The sequence below is a fragment of the Schistocerca americana genome, chromosome 2, assembly GCF_021461395.2.
Source record: "Schistocerca americana isolate TAMUIC-IGC-003095 chromosome 2, iqSchAmer2.1, whole genome shotgun sequence".
Lineage (NCBI taxonomy): Eukaryota > Metazoa > Arthropoda > Insecta > Orthoptera > Acrididae > Schistocerca > Schistocerca americana.
The window spans coordinates 14,040,031-14,061,788 of NC_060120.1; the positions used below are offsets into that span (position 1 = coordinate 14,040,031).

The window sequence follows — 21,758 nt, forward strand, 5'->3', positions numbered from 1 at the left end:
ACTAACATGGAAAAACGTATACGACGAGTTTTAGCGTCTTGTAAAATTTGCCAGAAAGCTAAATCAGACACCACTTCACATATTCCTCCATTATATCCCATTATACCTGTTAAATTAAGACACATGGCCGCAGTAGATATTTTTGGTCCGATTCCGAGAACTAACAGAGGTTTTTGCTACATCTTTGTCGCTGTTGAGCTCACTTCAAAATTTGTTACTTTCACTCCGTTACGTAAAGCTACTGCTAAAACTGTTTCGAAAGCATTTGTAAAACATTTTCTATTTCATGTAGGGCATGTAATGAAAGTAATTTCTGACAATGGATCTCAATTTCGTAGTAGCGTATGGACACGCATGTTACGAGCCAGAAACATTTCTCCGATCTATATATCCAAGTACCACGCTTCTTCGAACCCCTGTGAAAGATTAATGAAAGAAATTGGTAAACTGTGCCGAATATACTGCCACAAAAGACATATTGATTGGGATACATACATACTCTCATTCCAAGATGTAATTAATTCCATACCAAATGAATCCACTATGCTATCTCCGTCTGTTATACTGAAAAATGCTGAACCACCTAACAAAATTAAAGAATTAATAACATTTCCTACATCTCGTCGATTACGACACCACGAAATAATTGACATTGCGCTGAACAACATCAAACGTACCGCAGAGCGCCGGAGAAGACAGCAAAAACAGGTTTGTACACGCCGCGACTTTCACGTTGGACAGAAGATCTTGATACGTACACACTATTTATCCAGCAAATTAAAAGGTAAGTGCAGTAAATTTGAACTTCTATACGCAGGTCCATATCGGATTCGCAGCATTCCTCACCCCAATGTTGTACACGTCGAAACTTTGAGAACCAGAAAATCGAAAGGCAATCACCATATCTCAAACATTAAACCGTTTATTGAGTGAAACCACTGTATGATTCAACACACTATGATGCCATTTACTAACGCAATTATTTCACGTGACTAATTACTGATGATTATCGTATTTTTTCTTGGCAAGTGCCCGGCAAGGTAAGGTTAGCAGGTCGCTTTTCTTGTCGTTACACATCAGACCGTGCATATTTTTCCAGATGAACTTACGTATTTTATGACTAATTATGCAATGTTAGCTAATGACATGTTAATTTCATTACATTTTTTCCTCATTAAAGGCTTTAATTCTCGCCTCTATTAACTACACTACATACAAGCTGAACACAACGAACGTCACATTTGTCTCTTTTATGTACGATTATATTCCAGTTTTGTTTATATGCACTGTGAAATAGTTAAGATATAACACACACCAGTCGACGTTGACATTTTTTTTTTTTTTTTGCCCTATGAGATCTCAACATCGTGACTGTTTTACATTTTTTTTTTGCTACTGCATTGTATTATTCTGTGTACATTTTTGCATCTGAACACTGTCAACGTCTTTAACATATTACGTTTTCTGTCATGTTATGCTGTATGGTTAATTGTGTCACCATAAACCAGTCATTATTTAGTGGGTATATGATTTAAATGCAAGACATTAATCTCTGTTCATCAATTTCAGAAAGAAATGATGTATGTAAGAAATAAATTCAACAGAAATGGGAATTTCACCTACGGAATAAACGAAAGGAGATGCGATAACTTTATGAGGAAGAGTAAATGGATCAGGATTAACAAACATTAACACGAATATACTATACTCATCACAGAATAGCAGTCTTAACTAATTTTTTCTTTCAGAATACAAGGTGATTGATGCAGGCTGTCAGACTGAACTACACATCTTAGTTTTAGTGATGAAATATGCTAGAGATAAGGAATAGTTATGTAATGAGTAATGAAGCGATTTTTTGCAGATGATAATGAATACTGATGAATAATGATGAAGGATATGGTATTATGAATAATGAAGTTTTTCTTTACAGGTGATGATAATGGTGAAGTTATGATGATATGGATAATGAAGTTTTTTTCTTTACAGATGAGGATAGTGTTGAAGTTATGTATTTATGCTACGTAGTTATTTAAGTATTTGTTGCAGTTTGCTTTGACAGCAGGTGTTACATTGCATAGTAGGATGACGGAAAGTTTTGGAAAGGACAGCTATGGAGCACATTTTATACACATTTCACTACCTGTTAATTCGAAGTTCACTACTTTTCAGCATAGTGTGCGTTTCTTCTTTCAGGTCAATAATCCATTTTGTAATTTTTCCAGGAGAAGTTTTTCATGATACTTACTAAACCTGTTACTTATTATACCTGTTCTAGTACTTGCATTTTTATATTTTTACCCATTTGTGTCTATCGTTTATAAATGTGATCACATGTACTGCCTTGTTACATAATCTTGCTACAGCTGACTCATGACGAATGACGTTACCTATCCTCATTTGCTGCAATAGGTCAAAAGCAAATAGTGTTATGTTTCAGCAATTAATTATCGATCCCAACGCAATGCATTGCTACCAAAAAAAAATGTATTACCAGTCCCACATAATGTCACTAGTTTATGATAATTCTGAATAATACTGATCAACTATGAATAGCATGTCACTTGAGTAATGACCTCTTAATGAGACTATATTCAAAATAATGCTTTGTCACTAGCTAATAACTGCCACTGTTTATTGTAATGATACTACTTATAATGCCTGTGACTACTAATGATTTGACTGTAATTAACTGATTTTAATAATGACTTTGTAATGATCTGAATACTACTGAAGGAGGAACACTGTTTATTGTAATGATACTACTTATAATGCCTGTGATTATTAATGATTTGACTGTAATTAACTGATTTTTAATAATGACTTCGTAATAATCTGAATAATACTGAATGATGATTCTATTCAATACTTGCTGGCCACTGAGTGCCAATAATTAATGTCACTTGAAGAATTGTGATTAATTATGCCATTGATTAGCTCTTGTTTCCAATGTTGATACTTTGTAACCAGAAAAGAATGTGACTGTTTAATAATGCTTTGTAATTAGAAGAAGGCTAATGATTCTTAATAGATTGGAATGACAAATGATTAATTAACTGTAATTAGGATGTTTTGTAATTAGAAGGCTAATGAATCTTAATTACTGTTTAATAATGCTTTGTAATTAGGAGAAGGGTAATAATTCTTACTACATTGGAATGACACATAATTAATTAACTATGGTACTGTTTAATAATGCTTTGTAATTAGGAGAATACTAATGATTCTTACTATATTAGAATGACAAATGATTAATTAACGACAAATGATTAATTAACTGTAATTAGACAAATGATTAATTAACTGTAATTAGACAAATGATTAATTAACGACAAATGATTAATTAACTGTAATTAGGAAAAGGCTAATGATTATTATTGGAATGACAAATGATTAATTAACTGTAATTAGGAGAAGGTTAATGATTCTTAATTATACTCTGTAACTGAAAAGAATGCGATTATTTCATAATGCTTTGTAACCAGGAAAAGAAGGCTACTGATTCTATGTAAAACAATTAATGAACATTTTTCTGTAATACTACATACTTGGTACAGAAATGTTCAATAACTGGGCTATGAATGCCACAAACTATCAATGAAGACTGTAATTGTCAATATTATGTGACTTGATGTCCTTCACCTCATAAGCTGACTACCCTGAATTACTGCAATGTCCATTTGTCCTGTTTATCCTAGTGATCATGGAGCACTATATTTGGTTTTTGCACTAATTCTACGTTGGTGTGCCTTGTAAGAGTGTGGTGTTGACACGACATGCTGTCCACCACCATGAGCGATGAAGACATTATTATGGTCCCACTGTTTGGTGTACGTAATGTACTGCCAAAATGAAAACATGGAACATTACCACGACAGTTCAGTGTCTTGGCTACACTGATAAATTCTGATGGGAAAAGAACTTCAAGTTGTGTCACTTGGTGTTGTACTTCTGTGGAAAGATATGGACTTTCAGAGCAGCTGTGTGCAATCTAAAGTGCTACAACCATGATGCAATCCTTCCCTTTCCTATCCTGGTTCTTGTCACATAAAGAAAAATTTTTTTGGTAACATCATTTATGTTCATAGGTTATACATTTTTCGATTTGTTGAACTCCAGTGCGAGTACACTTATGGCACTGGTCGACATGATGTTTGCCATTATGTTTATTTGTTGTGAAAATGCTAAAGACATTTTTCAGTGCATGTGCACTTTGGACATGATTTTTTTTGCCATTATGTTTATTTATTGCGAAAATGCTAAAGACATTTTTCGATTTGTTCTGAAGTACAGTATATGTACACTCTTGTCTTTTATATTGTATATACATTTTTTTTTATTTTCTGAACTACAGTGCATGTGCACTCATGTCACTTGTCAACATAATATTTTTTGCCAGTCTGTTTATTTGTTCTGAATATGCTAAAGAATTTTTTCAGTGCCTGTGCACTTTGTTATCTGTCAAAAAAATTTGTATATACATTTTTCTGATTTGCTACTATGTTTTGTATTCACATTTTGTCTTTGTCTGATATATTTTGTACTTAGTGCGTGTGCACAACATTTAAATATTCTGTAAGTTGTAGGATTTTGTTAATTAAAGAAAAATTTTGCCGCGCTTGGCAAGTCCAAATGACTCACCATCGCTGCCAAATTTTTGCCCCCCCAGTGGAGGGTTATGAAACACGTATGTAACATAGCAGCGATGGCGAGGCATTGTAGCATCTGTGACCAGAGAGTATGCGCTTGACCGCGCGAGTGTTGCGAGCGGTTCTCAGTCTGTCAGTTCAGTCGTGGCGAGTCTGTGAGGTAGTCGTTGCGAGTCTGTAGCTCTGTCTAGTTGTCGCTATGCAGAGCAGTACTCTGTCAGTAGTCGTCGCGTGCTGTACGCTAATAGTCGTCATGCAGAGCGGTCGGTCAGTAGTAGCAGCCCAGTGCGGTTGTGTGATGTAGGCGGTCGGCAACACTGGTCAAGATGGTGAATAAGGTATACTATTAATTAATATAATCATTAGATAATGTAAAAATTTATTTATTGTAATTATTCTCCAACAAGTCCCCCAATAATAATTTTTATTTCAAAAGCATTTTCTCAAAAATTTAATTTTTTATTGAACTAAAGATTTCGTTGCACTTCCCATTTCATTCCGCTTCTTTTGAAGAAAAATTTCACTAAAATCACAAAAAAAGAGAATATTATTATTTGCAATGCAGTTCCTCCAAGCGGTGTGCAACAACAAGAGCAGAAATGTGACATCCATTTATTCTGAGGTAAGACTTTAATTCTGATTGTTTTACACAGGGCCAAAGACCGATATTTCGGTTTAATTAAATTTTCTTATCACTGAATGGACTTTAATTTTTCATGAGGAATTTATATTTGAGTCAGATTGCGAATTTCACATTTTGTTGCCATTGTCAGTACATTTCATTGTGGGCAGGTTACGCATAGCGCAATGTCCATTAACATTTCTTAAATAATATTGTCCATACTTTTTCAAAATTATTGTGGGGAGGTTACACTCGGCTCCCATTTGTATTAAGTATTGTCCTTTATTTCTTTTAAAATTACGGTGGGGAAGTTACAATATATATATATATATATATATATATATATATATATATATATATATATTCTTCAGTATAACATCACAGACTTAGTCAAAATCTCTTTCGAAGCTATAATTCATACTAATTTCTCAGATAACGTCTTATAAACTAACTATTATGCTATACCTGGCTTACCTTTTTGCCTGGTAAAACTTTTTTTTTACTGTGGTTGGTGAAGCTCTCCTTTCTTTCGGGAGTGCTAGTCCTGCTAGTTTCGCAGGAGAGCTTCTGTAAAGTTTGGAAAGTAGGAGACGAGGTACTGGCGGAAGTAAATCTGTGAGGACAGGGCGTGACTCGTGCTTGGGTAGCTCAGATGGTAGAGCACTCGCTCGCGAAAGGCAAAGGTCCCGAGCTCGAGTCTCGGTCCGGCACACAGTTTTAATCTGCCAGGGAGTTGCATCAGGATCCATTGCAAGTACTGTGACAGCTACGCGGGAGGTGAGGAAACTTCGATTTCATGGTCGAGCGGCTACCCATAAGCCACACATCACGCCGGTAAATGCCAAACGACGCCTCGCTTGATGAAAAACGTGGGAACATTGGAAGACTGAACAGTGGGAAAACGTTGTGTGGAGTGACGAATCACTGTATACGAAGTGGCGATCTGATGGCAGGGTGCGAGTGCGGCAGTTGCCCGGTGAACGTCATCTGCCAGCGTGTGTAGTGCCAACAGTAAAATTCGGAGGAAGTGGTGTTATGGCGTGGCCGTGTTTTTCATGGAGGGGGCTTGCACCCCTTGTTTTGCGTGGCACTACGACAGCACATGCCTACATTGAAGTTTTAAGCATCTTCTTGCTTCCCACTGTTGAAGAGCAATTCGGAGATGGCGATTGCTTCTTTCAACACTATCGAATACCTGTTCATAATGCACGGCCTGTGGTGTAGTGGTTACACGACAATAATATCCCTGTAATGGACTGGTCTGCACAGAGTCCTGACGGAATCCTATAGAACACCTTTGGGATGTTCTGGAACGCCGACTTCGTGCCAGGCCTCACCGACTGACATCGATACCTCCCCTCAGCGCAGCACTCCGTGAAGAATGGGCTGCCATTCCCCAACAAACCTTCCAGCATCTGATTGAACGTATGCCTGCGAGAGTGGAAGCTGTCATCAAGGCTAAGGGTGGGCCAACACCATACTGAATTCCAGCATAATCGGTGGCGGGCGGAACGAACTTGTAAGTCATTTTCAGCGAGGTGTCCGGATACTTTTGATCACATAGTGATCTCGATGAAACTTGGTTCTTACATAGAATGATCTGCTACAGTAATGCTGAATATAATTTATAGCCGGCCGCGGTGGTCTAGCGGTTCTAGGCGCTCAGTCCGGAACCGCGCGACTTCTACGGTCGCAGGTTCGAATCCTGCCTCGGGCATCGATGTGTGTGATGTCCTTAGGTTAGTTAGGTTTAAGTAGTTCTAAGTTCTAGGGGACTGATGACCACAGATGTTAAGTCCCATAGTGCTCAGAGCCATTTGAACCATTTTTATAATTTATAGAAATATGCAATGAGACGAACGGAAACGACACTTTTATTCAAATACAGTAATTACTCTAAATTCGCCGCATTTTATGGTGGTACCCTGGACATTACAAAAGGCGGGTCGTAGTTGTTAATACTGTCTGTTCACCACGGACGGCAAAGCATGCTCTGCGACATGCATCTGTGTTGGCAACAAGTTTAGTAAGGAATTCTTGTGGTAGGGTGACGTACTGCACCTCTGACCACCCATTAGTTACCAACCACATTGGTGGGTGGATGTAACGCCCTACGACGAGAACTCCCTATCAAGCACGTGGCCAGCTTGGGAGTTGGTTCAAATTGCTCTAGCACTATGGGACTTAACTGCTGTGGTCATCAGTCCCCTAGAACTTAGAACTACTTAAACCTAACTAACCTAAGGACATCACACGCATCCATGCCCGAGGCAGGATTCGAACCTGCGACCGTAGCGGTCCCAGCTTGGGAGAATCTTGCAGAGCATTTACTGCAGCCCGTGCCGATCACAGACCTAGTAAAACCACGGCCCGTCTCTTGTAACGTCCAGGAGATCAGTATGATTATTGCCCTTGAGTAAAAGCGTCATTTCTGTTTATCTCGTCTCACTGTGCTTTTATTTTCGTTACTTTCTGAACTACGCTGTAGCACTTCTTCCTATATATGGTCTAAGCTTCAGCGAGCAGTGTTACTTGACAGCGATACACCCAGCGAAAGTGTGATAGGTCGTACCTGTGTTAAGTTCGGCATACAAATACAAGTCCTCCAGTTTGAGACGGGTGCTTTTGTGCATAAAATTTCCATCAACTAGTGACAGCCGATAATTTGCCAATTCTTTCGCCACTCTGTTCGCAAACTACCCGCTGGCCGCCTTTAATAGACAAGGCACCCGGCGCCAGCGGTGCGACCTTATTGTCGCCGCAGTGAAACCGCGCTCCGCACAATGCCGCTCCAATCCGCCACAAATTGCGCCAGCATTTCGACCTCCTGCTGAAATCAGCTGTGCGCCTCGCTTGCACGCCAGTATAGATTCGTCACGAACCCTGCTTCTGTTTACAGCGGTTTGATATTGCTGTGCACTCGAGCGCAGACTTCCCGATAGGGTCGGCATTCAGCCTTCGCTACAGTCCACGTTTTGCCGAATCATGTTGCCGATATCGAAAAAATGCCGGGCATTGTGTGTCATGAGAGAGATGCAGTTATTGTTAAGAGCTTGGCACGACTCCAGTCCTGACTCATTACTGCCTTTGAGTAACGAATGGCTACTGCATTATTCCGTGAAGTGTGAAGATTTGTGCTCCTCTGGTTAGTCGTTCGGTGGTGACGCGTTATTGGCCCCGGCATTTGAATAGAATGATGGAATATGTGAAACTCAAAGTAACAAACGTAGCATTTGTTTCTCATTGAGCAATGAGGCAACGGTCATTGTTGACGGTGACGCGCCTTCTATCTGTTGCATCTGATTCGCGACCAAGAAGAATGCACTGACTTTAAAATAAAATTGCCTCCTGAAGTTTTTACCGTTTGCGAGCCGTAGTAATGTAACACCACCAGCGGTTCAGTGGGGCTTGTGTTTGAAAGAAGCGACAGCAGCACTTCACAGTTTTGGGACAATGGCCAGATCATATGTAATTTGTGTTTTCTCAAAATGATCGCAAGTCGGTGTTATACGAAACGCAAATAAACCCAGGGACGCGCTTTGTTTATAGCAGAATGAAAGGTATGGCTGAACGAGAAGTGCATTCGGCATATTGCCTCTCTTTGCCATGACCTGGTAAGATGACAGCTCCAGCTAGCTTTTCTCAAACAAATAATACAACAACAAAAATCACAACTCATATCCCACTCAAAAATTGAGGGGAGCAGATTTCATTTTAAACGAAACATAGATATAGCCCGTTCTTAACATACTTAATTATAAATCAAAACTATTTCTACTACAGAGAGACTTAAATAAGATACGTCTGCTCAATTCGATAGCGACAAGAGATAAGAGTTCAGTTTGCTGAGCGGAGCTTCCCTCCTCGCTCACATTTTGTTAAAAACCTTTTGAAAATACGTTTCCTCCAATTCGTTTCTGGTAAAGGCTGATTTCTCTGCTATTGGTGATCTGAATTTACAGTTCATACATAGACAACGTGAAATATTTCTTTAAGAAAAGAGCGGACAATCGTGCAAGAAAATCACTTTGAAATATTTAACATAGATGACTTTCTTCAAGTATTGCTTCAGTGGCTACGAGGTTATATGTCTGGCTGTATACTCCGTGGGGTGGGGCTAAATAGTAAGTTAGTGATTTATTATTTCTTTCACATTTGATAATAGTTTGCTGGTGTGAGAAATTAAAGGCTGCTCCGTGGTTTGAAGTCGAAGTGATAGTTCGATTTCTGTTTTGCTGGTTAAGTCGAGGTCGACGGAAATCAGAGCCCATCATATCCAACAGGAACATGCTTAGTAAAGAAATGATATGTTCAAATCAAACTGCGAGTGGAAGACTACTTTTTTACAGTATGTGTACCAATAATAGAAAGAACAGCTGAGGAGAGAAGTCTACAGCAAATCACTTACTCTCTAATCTGTTCATACACTGAAGCGTCAAAGAAATTCGTATAGGTATGCGTAATCAAATAAAGAGATGTGTGAACAGGCAGAATATGGCGCTGCGGTCGGCAACGTCTATATAAGACAATGAATAAGTGTCTGACGCAATTGTTAGATTGGTTACTACTGCTACAATGGCAGGTTATCAAGATTTAAGTGAGCCTGAACGTTGTGCACGAGCGATGGAACACAGCATCTCCGAGATAGCGATGAAGTGGGCATTTTCCAGTACGACCATTTCAGGAGTGTACCGTGAATATCGGGAATCCCGTAAAACATCAAATCTCCGACATCGCTGCGGCCGGAAAAAGAGCCTGCAAGAACGGGACTAATGACGACTGAAGAGAATCGATCAACGTGCCAGAAGTGCAACCCTTCCGCGAACTGCCGCAGATTTCAGTGTTGGGCCATCAACAAGTGTCAGGATGTGAACCATTCAAAGAAACATCATCGATATGGGCTTTCGGTGCCGAAAGCCCGCTCGTCCACCCTTGATGACTGCACGAAACGAAGCTTTACGCTTCGTCTGGGCCCGTAAACACCGACATTGGACTGTTGATGACTGGAAACATGCTGCCTGGTCGGACGAGTCTCGTTTCAAATTGTATCGAGTGGATGGACGTGTACGGGTATGCAGACAACCTCATGAATCCATGGACCACGCATGTCAGCAGGGGACTGTTCAAGCTGGTGGAGACACTGTAATGGTGTGGGGCGTGTGCAGTTGGAGTAATATGGGACTCCTGATACGTCTAGATACGACTCTGACAGGTGACACGTAGGTAAGCGTCTTGTCTGATCACCTGCATCGATTCATGTCCATGGTGCATTCCGACGGACTTGGAGAATTTCAGCAAGACAATGCGACACCCCACAAGTCGAAAATTGCTACAGCGTGACTCCAGGTAAGCTCTTCTGAGTTTAGACACTTAAACTGGCCGCCATACTCCCCAGACATGAACACTATTGAGCGTATCTTGGATGCCTTGCAACGTGCTGTTCAGAAGAGATCTCCACCTCCTCGTATTCCTGCGGATTTATGGGCAGCTCTGCAGGATTCATGGTGTCAGTTCCCTCTGGCAATACTTCAGACAACAGTCAAGTTCATGCCACGTAATGTTGCGGCACTTCTGCGTGCTTGCGGGGGCTGTACGCGATATGAGGCAGGTATACCAGTGTCTTTGGCTCTTCAGTGTAGTTTCATTTCGTTTCTTCCCCCCCTCCCCCCTCCCCTTGTGGGCGCGGGTTTACTTTTGTTAGACAGCGTGTTCTGTTTCCCTGGATTACATTACTTATAACTGCCTTCAGTAACAATAATATTTACTTATATTAACAATTATGGTTTAATTATCAATTTCATTTCAATTGAAGGAGGAGGGGGAGAAAGGGTAGGAAAGGGAAGGGACTATTGCTATCAGCTGAAACAGGACTTTGTACAGCATCAGAGGCGACGAGTGTATCTGGGACTGTAAAACAGTTAAGATCCTTAGACGCCAGGAAGGCATCTGGCCCAGACCGAACCTCCTAAGATTATATGTAGACTATGCTACAAATATAGCACCATTCTTATCCATCATGTATCAGAGACCATTGGAACAGCGGAAAGTTCCACGGAACTGGAAGAAGCCATAGGTCATAGCAATCTATAAAAAGGGTAGAAAATCGGATGCACATAATTACCGGCCAATTTCACTGACGTCGATTTGTTGTAGAATCATGGAACATATTTTGTGTTCAGATATAATGACCTCCTTTCTAGGCTCTGAGAAGCTCATCTGCAGAAACCAGCACAGTTTTAGGAAACAGCGGCCATGCGAGACACAGCTAGCCCTCTTTGTGCATGATATGCAACAGGCTCTATATACCGCTCCCAGGTTGATGCCATCTTTCTCGACTTTCGAAAGGCGTTCGACTCAGTTACGCACTATCACTTCCTCCAAAAACTGAGCGCTTACAGCCTATTCGATGACATATGCGGTTGCATAGATAGTTTTCTAACAGACAGGGAGCAGTATGTAGCCTTGAATGGGGTGACTTCAACAGAATCAAGGGTAACTTCAGGTGTGCCCCAGGGCAGCGTAATAGGTCTACCGCTTTTTACGATTTACATAAACGATCTGGTTCATGGTATTGACAGTGGCATTAGACTGTTTGCCGATGATGCTGTAGTCTACAGGAGAGTAGTATCACACGAAAGTTGTGAACAAATCAGTGAGGATTAGCAGAAAATAAATGCGTATGTAATGACTGGCAGTTATCTCTCAATATTAGTAAGTGTAACCTGTTGCGTATAACAAGACGAAAATTCCCATCAATGTACGAGTACAAAATAAACTCCCAGTCTTTGGAAACGGTAACATCCGTCAAGTATCTGGGTGCGACTATTCGGAATGATGCCAAGTGAAATGATCAGATTACACAAGTAACGGGCAAGGCGAGCTCTCGATTCCGGTATATTGACAGTATCCTGAAGCGATGCAGTCCTTCAACAAAGGAAATTGCTCACAATACGTTAGTTCGTCCAGTCTTAGAGTATTCTTCGTCTGTATTGGACCCTTACCAGTTGGGTCTGATTCAAGAGATTGAGAAGGTCCAAAGAAGAGCGGCAAGGTTCGTGACTGGTACATTTAGCCATCGCGAAAGCGAAAGCGTTACAAACATCATAGAAAGCCGGCCAGTGTGGCCGAGTGGTTCTAGGCGCTTCAGTCCGGAACCGCGCGATTGCTACGGTCGCAGGTTCGAATCCTGCCTCGGGCGTGGATGTGTGTGATGTCCTTAGGTTAGTTAGGTTTAAGTAGCTCTAAGTTCTAGGGGACTGATGACCTCAGATGTTAAGCCTCATAGTGCTCAGAGCCATTTTAGCCTCACAGAAAGTTTGAAGAGGGACACACTTGCAGACACACGAAGCGCTAAACGGAAGGGGCTGCTCACTAAATTCCGAAATCTGATCTCCGCCGAGGATGTAGAGCATATATTATTACCACCTACTTACAAATCGCGCAATGATCACCATTCAAAGATAGGGGAAATTAGGGCTCGTACTGAGGCGTTCGGACAATCGTTTTTCCCTCGCGCGATCCGCGAGTAGAACAGAGGGGGGGAAATATGACTTTGTCGCGAAATGTGCCCTCTGCCACACACCGCTTGGTGGCTAGCGGAGTATATATATGTAGATGTAGAGTGAAAATGTGTGCCGGACCGGGAGCCGAACCCAGGATCTCCTGCTTATTAGGCAGTTGCATTAACCACTGCACACGGCACGCATCTCTGCTGATCCACACTCCCGCCCAGCGCTACCTGTCCGCAGTCCCTATCCATGTCTTCCACGCTCGCTTCAAGAAAACATCGTTTAGGGATGAGTGAAATCAGAAGGTAATTTCCCCTTCAGAGGGAGACGAGGCGCGAGCAGCACCGCACAGTGGCTTCGGCGAGACAGAAGAGGGGCGTTGCGGCTGGCGGAGGCGGCCGCGCCTGCCGGCGTGACGGCAGGTGACTGCCGACGTCATCTGTGACAGGCTGCCTGCTAGAGCAGCGTCCGTGGCGAGCTGTCTCATAACGGAGCTGCGCTCCTCTCTCCCGCCTTGTCAGACACCTGCCGCAGGTCCCGTTTGGCGACAAATGCCAGCCGCCAAGCCCGCACGCCGTTCTCGTCTCACACCAGCCGCACCAGACACGGCTCTCGTAAAGAACCCAAACGTACCACCAGTCTAGCAACTGGTATTCGAAAAACCGACCGCTTAAAATCGACACCAGTATTTTTCGGTATTTGTTTGGTCTCGCCTACAACAAATTTTTTTAATTTTACTAATAACCGAGCAAAAAAAAAAAAAAAAAAACTGATTAACCACAACAGCAGTGCTAAAATACAATGAAGGCTTTCACGACCGGATGGTACTGTTGTTGATAATTCTTCCGGGTTATATGGCCGTGGTCCATGGAATACTTCTATTCCTTACGTTTCGTCCAATACTACGTTGGACATCCTCAGAGGTATGGCTGGTTCTGTTGAGTCCTGCCGACTGACGAGTGGGGCGTCAGAGAGCGGCCTAAATACCGAGGAAAGTGGACGCGGTCTAGCTTGCACATAGTAGCAGAGAGAAAACTAGTCGAAGATAAAATGCAACTATCGATAAAAGAGGTGTAATCAAAAGTTTAGTGGACAGGGCAAAACGGGTTTGTACGCCGGAACATCTGGATACGGAACTGAATCATCTGAAACAGGCCTTCGAAAAGAATGGGTACTCAAACAGGGAAATTAATAGAGTCTTAAGACCTAATTACAGCAGGTCAAAGGACAAGGATGGTACAGAACAATGGAAGAACACGGTGTCTTTACCTTTCATTAGTAAGGTTACAGATCGAATCGGCAAAATTTTGCTGAAACATAAAGTGAAACTTGTATTCAAACCTACCAGAAAAATAGGACAAGTACTTCGTTCTGTTAAAGTTAGAAGGTCACCATTATCATCTAGCGGTGTGTATAAAATTCCGTGTACCTGTGGCAAGGTCTATATTGGTACTACGAAAAGAAGTGTGAATACGAGGGTAAAGGAGCATAAAAGTCTTTGCCGACTGGGTAAAATAGATAAATCGGCCGTTGCGGAACATGCACTTCAGTCCGGTGACCATGTAGTTAACTTTTCTGAAACTACAGTTTTAAGTGCTACCACGAACTATTATCCACGACTGTACAGGGAGGCTATTGAAATTTATAAACATGAAGATAATTTTAATAGAAAAGAAGAGGCCTTGAAATTAAGCGAGATATGGACAGAATGGCGTTACAGAATCGATAAGTGTTTTTTATCTATGACGGACTATTATCGATAGTTACATTTTATCTTTGACTAGTTTTCTCTCTGCTACTATGTGCGAGCTAGACCACGCCCACTTTCCTCGGTATTTAGGCCGCTCTCCGACGGCCGACTCGTCACCAGCACAAACGTCAAGTAAGAAAAAACACCCACTATGTTATCCCACATTTTCACCCCATCATTTAAGAAGGTGAAGCTCACAAAGCGCTAGTACTTCGCCCCCAGCAGAGGGTTCAGCCCTCGGTCAAGTGCGTCTGCGTCTGCCGACTCGTCAGCCGGCAGGACCCAGCAGGACCAGCCATACCTCTGAGGATGTCCAACGCAGTATTGGACGAAACGTAAGGAATAGAAGTATTCCATGGACCACGGCCATATAACCCGGAAAAATTATCAACAACAGCAGTGCTAAAACTTTTCGCTTTTAAGCAAACCCTTTTTATCTTTTTTATCAGTTTCAACATTTTGTCGACAGGGAAGCAGTAAAATGTTTATTAACGATTCTGTCAACAGCCGTAGTATTTATACTGGGCACCTAGTTCGGACCTTACAGACTCATTTTCTAGCCTGGCCTACTGCGGCTGCACTGGCAGTGCCTGAGCCTAACATCAAGGTGCCAACACACGTTTTATAAACGTTTGCATAACGAATGCCACAGTCCGAGCATGCCTCTTACCAAGTCAAAATCGAACTGGTACAGAACTCATCATCATCATCAGTGTTCTGCCAAAAGGCAGGTATTCACATGGTAATTCTCCAGGCTGTCCGGTCTTCTGCCATCCCCTTCAGGTCTGCATAATTTCCTCTTCCCTTTATGTCGTCAATCATCTTGCGTCTCCTTCTTCCTCTCAGTCTTCTCCCACAAACCAGTCCTTCCAAACCATCTGCTAGCAAGCAATCCCTTCTCAGTGAGTGTCCCAACCAGTTCTTTTTCCTTTCTCTTACAACCTTCAGCAGACATTTTTTCTCACCAACCCTTTCCAGTATTCTTTCATTACTCACTCTTTCCATCCAGCTTATTCTCTCCATTCTCCTCCACATCCACATGTCAAATGCTTCTAACCTTTTCTCATCTTCTCGTCTCAACGTCCATGTTTCTTCGTCATATAGTGCCACACTCCAGACAAAACATTTGCCAAGCCTTTTCCTTAGACGTTTATCTAATTTGCCACATAAGAGTCTCCTGTTTCTGTTGAATGCGTAACGTCGACTTCGGCATTTCGGCCGAGCTCACCGAGCCAGTCGTGTGCCGGGGTGGGCCCTGACATAATCTATATACATACGAGGTGCATTCAAGTTCTAAGGCCTCCGATTTTTTTTCTCCGGAATGGAAAGAGATAGAAACATGCGCATTGTTTTAAAATGAGGCCGCGTTCATTATCAATACGTCCCAGAGATGGCAGCACCGTACGGCAGATGGAATTTTACCACCAGCGGCGAGAATGAGAACTGTTTTAAATACTTAAAATGGCGACGTTTACCTTACTTGAACAGCGTGCAATCATTCGTTTTCTGAATTTGCGGTGAAACCAATTGAAATTCATCGACAGTTGAAGGAGACATGTGGTGATGGAGTTATGGATGTGTCGAAAGTGCGTTCGTGGCTGCGACAGTTTAATGAAGGCAGAACATCGTGTGACAACAAACCGAAACAACCTCGGGCTCCCACAAGCCGGTCTGACGACACGATCGAGAAAGTTGAGAGAATTGTTTTGGGAGATCGCCGAATGACTGTTGAACAGATCGCCTCCAGAGTTGGCATCTCTGTGGGTTCGGTGCACACAATCCTGCATGACGACCTGAAAAGGTGAAAAGGGTCATCCAGGTGGGTGCCACGAATGCTGACGGACGACCACACGGCTGCCCGTGTGGCATGTTGCCGAGCAACGTTGACGCGCAACGACAGCATGAATGGGACTTTCTTTTCGTCGGTTGTGACAATGGATGAGACGTGGGTGCCATTTTTCAATCCAGAAACAAAGCGCCAGTCAGCTCAATGGAAGCGCACAGATTCACCGCCACCAAAAAAATTTCGGGTAACCGCCAGTGCTGAAAATTGATGGTGTCCATGTTCTGGGACAGCTAGGGCGTAATCCTTACCCATTGCGTTCCAAAGGGCCCTACGGTAACAGGTGCATCCTACGAAAATGTTTTGAAGAACAAATACCTTCCTGCACTGCAACAAAAACGTCCGGGAAGGGCTGCGCGTGTGCCGTTTCACCAAGACAACGCACCCGCACATCGAGCTAACGTTACGCAACAGCTTCTTCGTGACAACAACTTTGAAGTGATTCCTCATGCTCCCTACTCACCTGACCCGGCTCCTAGTGACTTTTGGCTTTTTCCAACAATGAAAGACACTCTCCGTGGCCGCACATTCACCAGCCGTGCTGCTATTGCCTCAGCGATTTTCCAGTGGTCAAAACAGACTCCTAAAGAAGCCTTCGCCGCTGCCATGGAATCATGGCGTCAGCGTTGTGAAAAATGTGTACGTCTGCAGGGCGATTACGTCGAGAAGTAACGCCAGTTTCATCGATTTCGGGTGAGTAGTCAATTAGAAAAAAAATCGGAGGCCTTAGAACTTGAATGCACCTCGTATAGTGCCTGTTCTTTCGGAATAGTCGAAATGCCGCGAGTAAGGAGGCTAATGAACAGGGGCACTACATCAGTAATGTGTGATATGAGAATCAGGATGTGACGGCAGGAGTCCTTGGGTAGTCCATGCGGTTGTGGTGACCACAGTGTCCGGATGGCGTCGTGGTCAGTGCATCTGCTTAATAAGCTGGAGATCCGAGTTGGAGTTCTGGCCCGGCACAAATTTTCGACTTGCCCCATGGACATAAACAAATGGCCACCGGCAGCTAACGTCTTTAGTTTCTTTAACATTATTGCCGGTAATAGCCCAGGCGTGCTACATTGTCACAATGTTGTGGTGAAGCGAGAGAGATCTCCTCGCGTCTTTTCTACTTCCGGTGCGTTTCGTGCAGTGCAGGCCAGGCGGTGAACTTGGTGAAGCGCCTTGAGAAGGAAGTTGGCTTGAGTAGACTATAAGTCTGGCACATGACATCGAAGACTATGAATCCGTTACTCCAGAGCGACCGTAGAGCAAAATTATTCGGTGAGAACCTTACGCCGCTTTCACACTATACGGTTTTGACCGTACGGCAAAAAGCCGTACGAGTTTTAGCCGTGCCTGTGTTGCTTTCACATTACACGGCTTTTTGACGTGACCAGTTGTTGGTGTCTATTCAGTTTGCTTAATGTGTGTATCAAGATGAACCGTAAACGAGTTGTTGCTTTGTGGTTGCTTCATCGTCGCCGCAAAAGAAAAGGTCGTCTTTTGTGGGTACACCCCATTAACCAGAGAAGAGACGAAGTGGGTTTATTTTATACACTCTTTGAAGATTTGAGGAACGACGGAAATAAATTCTTTAACTATTTCCGAATGTCTATTACCTCGTTTGACGAATTACATAGAAAACTAAAGGATGTGTTACAACGACAAAACACACAATTCCGCAATTGCATCCAACCTGTTCAAATGCTGGCTATCACGTTAAGGTAATTTAATACATAAAAACTAGTTCTGTTTATTTACTTATTTATTTGTGTTTTACATTTTTATTACGCTCAGATTATGAAGTAGAAAAGTCAATATCAATATCAGCAGTTGAAACCAAAGAGTTTGTAGCAGGACTGACTGTACTGTCACTTTGTGGCGACAGGCTCTCTGCAAAAACGTTGTAGAACTGCGTTGTTGATGGTGGGCCTTCATGGCTACTTGTGGAAGGCGAAGGGTATGGTGGTGGCACTTTATTAATTCGTTGATAAGAACTGCGACCTTGAGAAGTCTGTAATGGTTGTTCGAGAAAAGTAGTTGGGTTTGGTGCAGCTGGAGGAGGACGAATCTGATGCGTATGGTAAGAGGATATTGGAGCAGCATTTTCCATAGGTGAATAAGAATAAGCTTGAAATCTATTATTATAGGGCATGGGAGGTGTGTAATGGGTAAATGGAGGAGGTTGAGCTGTCAATATATTTCTCCTTTCATATATATTTTCTATAACTTTGAGGACTCCCATCTGAAACTGAAGATAATCCTGTTCATCAAATTTTTCCAGATGAGGCTTCAGACTAAGTAAAAATGACATTTTGCTGCAAGGTTTGTCTTCTTCCAGAGCTCGTAATATTTTCATTTCGATTGCATCAGGTTTTCTATGTTTTCTGTTTGTATGGCACTCGCTTTTGGATGTTTGTTGTGTGGGTGCTGTATCAAATGGCCCAGAAACATTCTCAGTATTTTCGACGGAGCCCTGCGTTTCTATATCTTCTTCCAGTCTGGCGGTGCGTTCCGATTGAAAACTGTCCTCCGTCTCTCGAGCATCATACAGCTTTTTTAGAAACTGCAGCTGATCAGAATATACATACTTTTTCATTTTCTTTGCTGCTGAGCCACTTTTTTTCGCAGCTTGAATTTTTATGTTTGACTTCACAAAGGAGTCTCGTAGATTGGTCCACCTCCGTATTACTTCTATACCTACATCAAAAGAAAACAAAACTGTATGAAAACATTTTAATTTTGTATAGAAAAAAGCAAAACTGTAACAAAAAATGTCCACTGCAAACTAAATGTCACTGATTTTTTTTCGTTTTGTTCAGGTATCTGGCAAGCGGTTGTTCCTTCACTGACTTACATTTCCAGTACAGAATTGGGATTTCTACAGCAAGTAAAGTGGTTAATGATGTATGCACAGCAATTTGGTCATCACTGCGGGAAGAATGTATACAAAGACCGACCAAAGAGGTATGGGAATCAATAGCGGCTGGATTTGAACGTACTGCTAATTTCCCCCACTGCTTAGGAGCGGTGGATGGAAAACATATCCGTCTTACTGCCCCATTTAATAGCGGATCAATGTACTTCAATTACAAAGAATACTTTTCTGTGGTTCTGATGGCTGTAGCGGATTCCAACTACAGGTTCATTTATGTCGACGTAGGAAGTTATGGCAAAGACTGTGACTCTTCAGTGTTCAGACGGTCCAGTTTATGGAAGTCAATAGAAAGTAATTCCCTGGAATTTCCAGACGTCCAATGTCTGCCTGGTACGGAAGGTCCAAAAGTACCCTACTTCTTCGTGGGAGACGCAGCATTTGGCCTACACACGCATTTGCTCCGGCCTTTTGGGGGAACAAACTTGACAGTTGAGAAACGTGTATTTAATTACCGTTTGTGCAGAGCAAGGAGGTATGTGGAATGTGCTTTTGGCATCCTCACCAATAAGTGGCGGTTGTTTCACCGACCTTTAAATGTTCATCCAGATTTTGCAGTAAAAATGGTTAAAGCTTGCATTGTTTTACACAATTTTGTACGTCAGAGAGATGGATTTATAATTGAAGACACCACATCCTTCACTGGTTTGGAAGACTTAGCCCAAGATGCCAACATAAGAGGAGGACTGACAGCCAACGCCATAAGGAACACTCTTTGTAAATATTTTATGACAAATGCTGGAAGCGTGTCATGGCAGATGTCAAAGATATAAATTAACAAGCCTTTTCCTTTTTGTAGATTGTTTGTGAAAGCCTGCGACTGTATAGTAAATAGTTTTCTTTATAAATAAATTACTGCTACCACTCACGTTTTTAATCGTTTTGTTTATATTTTGTACGACGCGTTTCGGGAAATAATTCCGATCTTCAAGTGCGTTTTTTTCTCTAAGTTTTCATTATGTGTAGTGTTTTTTTATTTGTGAGGTCTTGTGCGTGTTTCTCTTATAAATTACAGTAAAGAAAACAGAATGCAAGACCTGACACATAAAAAGACACCACACATGATGAAAACTTAGAGAAAAACGCACTTAAGGATGGGAATTATTTCCCGAAACGCGTCGTGCAAAATATAAACAAAACAAAAAAAACGTGACTGGTAGCAGTAATTTACTTATAAACAAACGATTTACTTTTAGAATAAAATTTATAACGTTAAATAAAAACTGTTTAAAACGTATTAAATGTAATATTAATATATTAAATAAATACTTACCAAACGCATTTTTATCTTTGTCTTCCATCTCATCAAAATCTTGCTTCAGTGCTACGCAAACTTCCCGCCAAGCATTCTTTGTAGCAATACGATCTCTATACGCATCTAGAGTTTTGTCCCACAGAACAGGTCTTACTTCCACCAAGGTTATCAAAAGTTCAGTATCAATTTCATCCATTCTTCTACACTTTTCAGTAAACAAGAATAAACACAAATGAATAAAACGACACTACAACGAACTAGTCGACGCCGTACGGCTCAAAACCGTCCAGTGTGAAAGCATGCACTTAGTCACGTAGGCCACTGTTGTCGAACTTGCCGTACGGCGACCGTCTGTTGTAGTGGCAAGACACGGCTGCAGCACGGCACGGCAGCGGCATTTTGCCGTCGCCGTATAATGTGAAAGGCGCCATACATTTCTTCACACCTACAGCCGTACGGCTTTTTGCCGTACGGTCAAAACCGTATAGTGTGAAAGCGGCGTTACGTTCAGCTTGTTGCCGTGGTCGCTTTGGATTTCACCCGAAGGTTGGTTCTGGAAGTTTACCTTTTCTTCTTTACATGGTTAAGATCATACCTGTGTGTTTATAGTATCGTCTAAATATTATTGTGGATTATAACATTTTACCGGTATTTACTGTAGACATCTTTTTCTGGGTCTGTTACTAACGGTTGAGTGCCGTTTTTAACTTATTACCCCTGCTAGGGGTCCTTTTGATAACCATCGTTTTTTTTTTTAAGTTATTGTGATAATTCAGGGAGTACCTAAGCAGAACATAGTTGAGCGGCGCTTAACCATAGCTATCTTTTATTCATACTCATTTCAGATGTTTTCAGAGTATATCTGACGTAACGCCTTGCTTGTCAGACTGGCATCTCTGGCATTTTTGTTAAAGCCAACTGTTACTACACGTATAAACTAGTTTCTTAACGATTTAAATGCTCTTGATCTTTTTGACTGCTGTTCTCTCTCTGTTTTAGTTCTGCATCATTTCTTGTCCTGACTAATATGAAGATTGTTATTACTATTGTAGGGCTCTAGTTGGCTTGGTATCAAGTAACGCATTATCACGTCGCCTGGTTTAATGCTTATGCCTGTGAAACTAATTATTTCAGAGATGCGTCTGTATTAGTCAAGCATTAACGCAGTTATCTCTCTTTCATTGTGCTGAGGTCAGAGTTTTTTGATT

General features: G+C 41.9%; 1 protein-coding gene across 1 annotated transcript; it reads right to left on the reverse strand.

Annotated features, from left to right (window-relative positions):
• Window positions 1-18,158: 18,158 nt before the first annotated feature.
• Window positions 18,159-20,746, reverse strand: LOC124596641. Its single transcript, XM_047135869.1, has 2 exons — window positions 20,569-20,746; window positions 18,159-19,060 (listed from the first exon to the last, which is right to left on the reverse strand). Exons 1-2 carry the CDS (start codon window positions 20,744-20,746, stop codon window positions 18,159-18,161), a joined length of 1,080 nt encoding a protein of 359 aa, XP_046991825.1.
• Between the last annotated feature and the right edge of the window lie 1,012 nt (window positions 20,747-21,758).

Excerpts from the sequence above, each read along its gene's own strand:
- LOC124596641 (XM_047135869.1), bottom strand. The coding sequence starts at position 20,746 with ATGGATGAAATTGATACTGAACTTTTGATAACCTTGGTGGAAGTAAGA. Across the intron at positions 19,061-20,568 it reads CAAAGATAAAAATGCGTTTG|GTATAGAAGTAATACGGAGG; the intron begins GTAAGTATTTAT and ends CTTTTGATGTAG.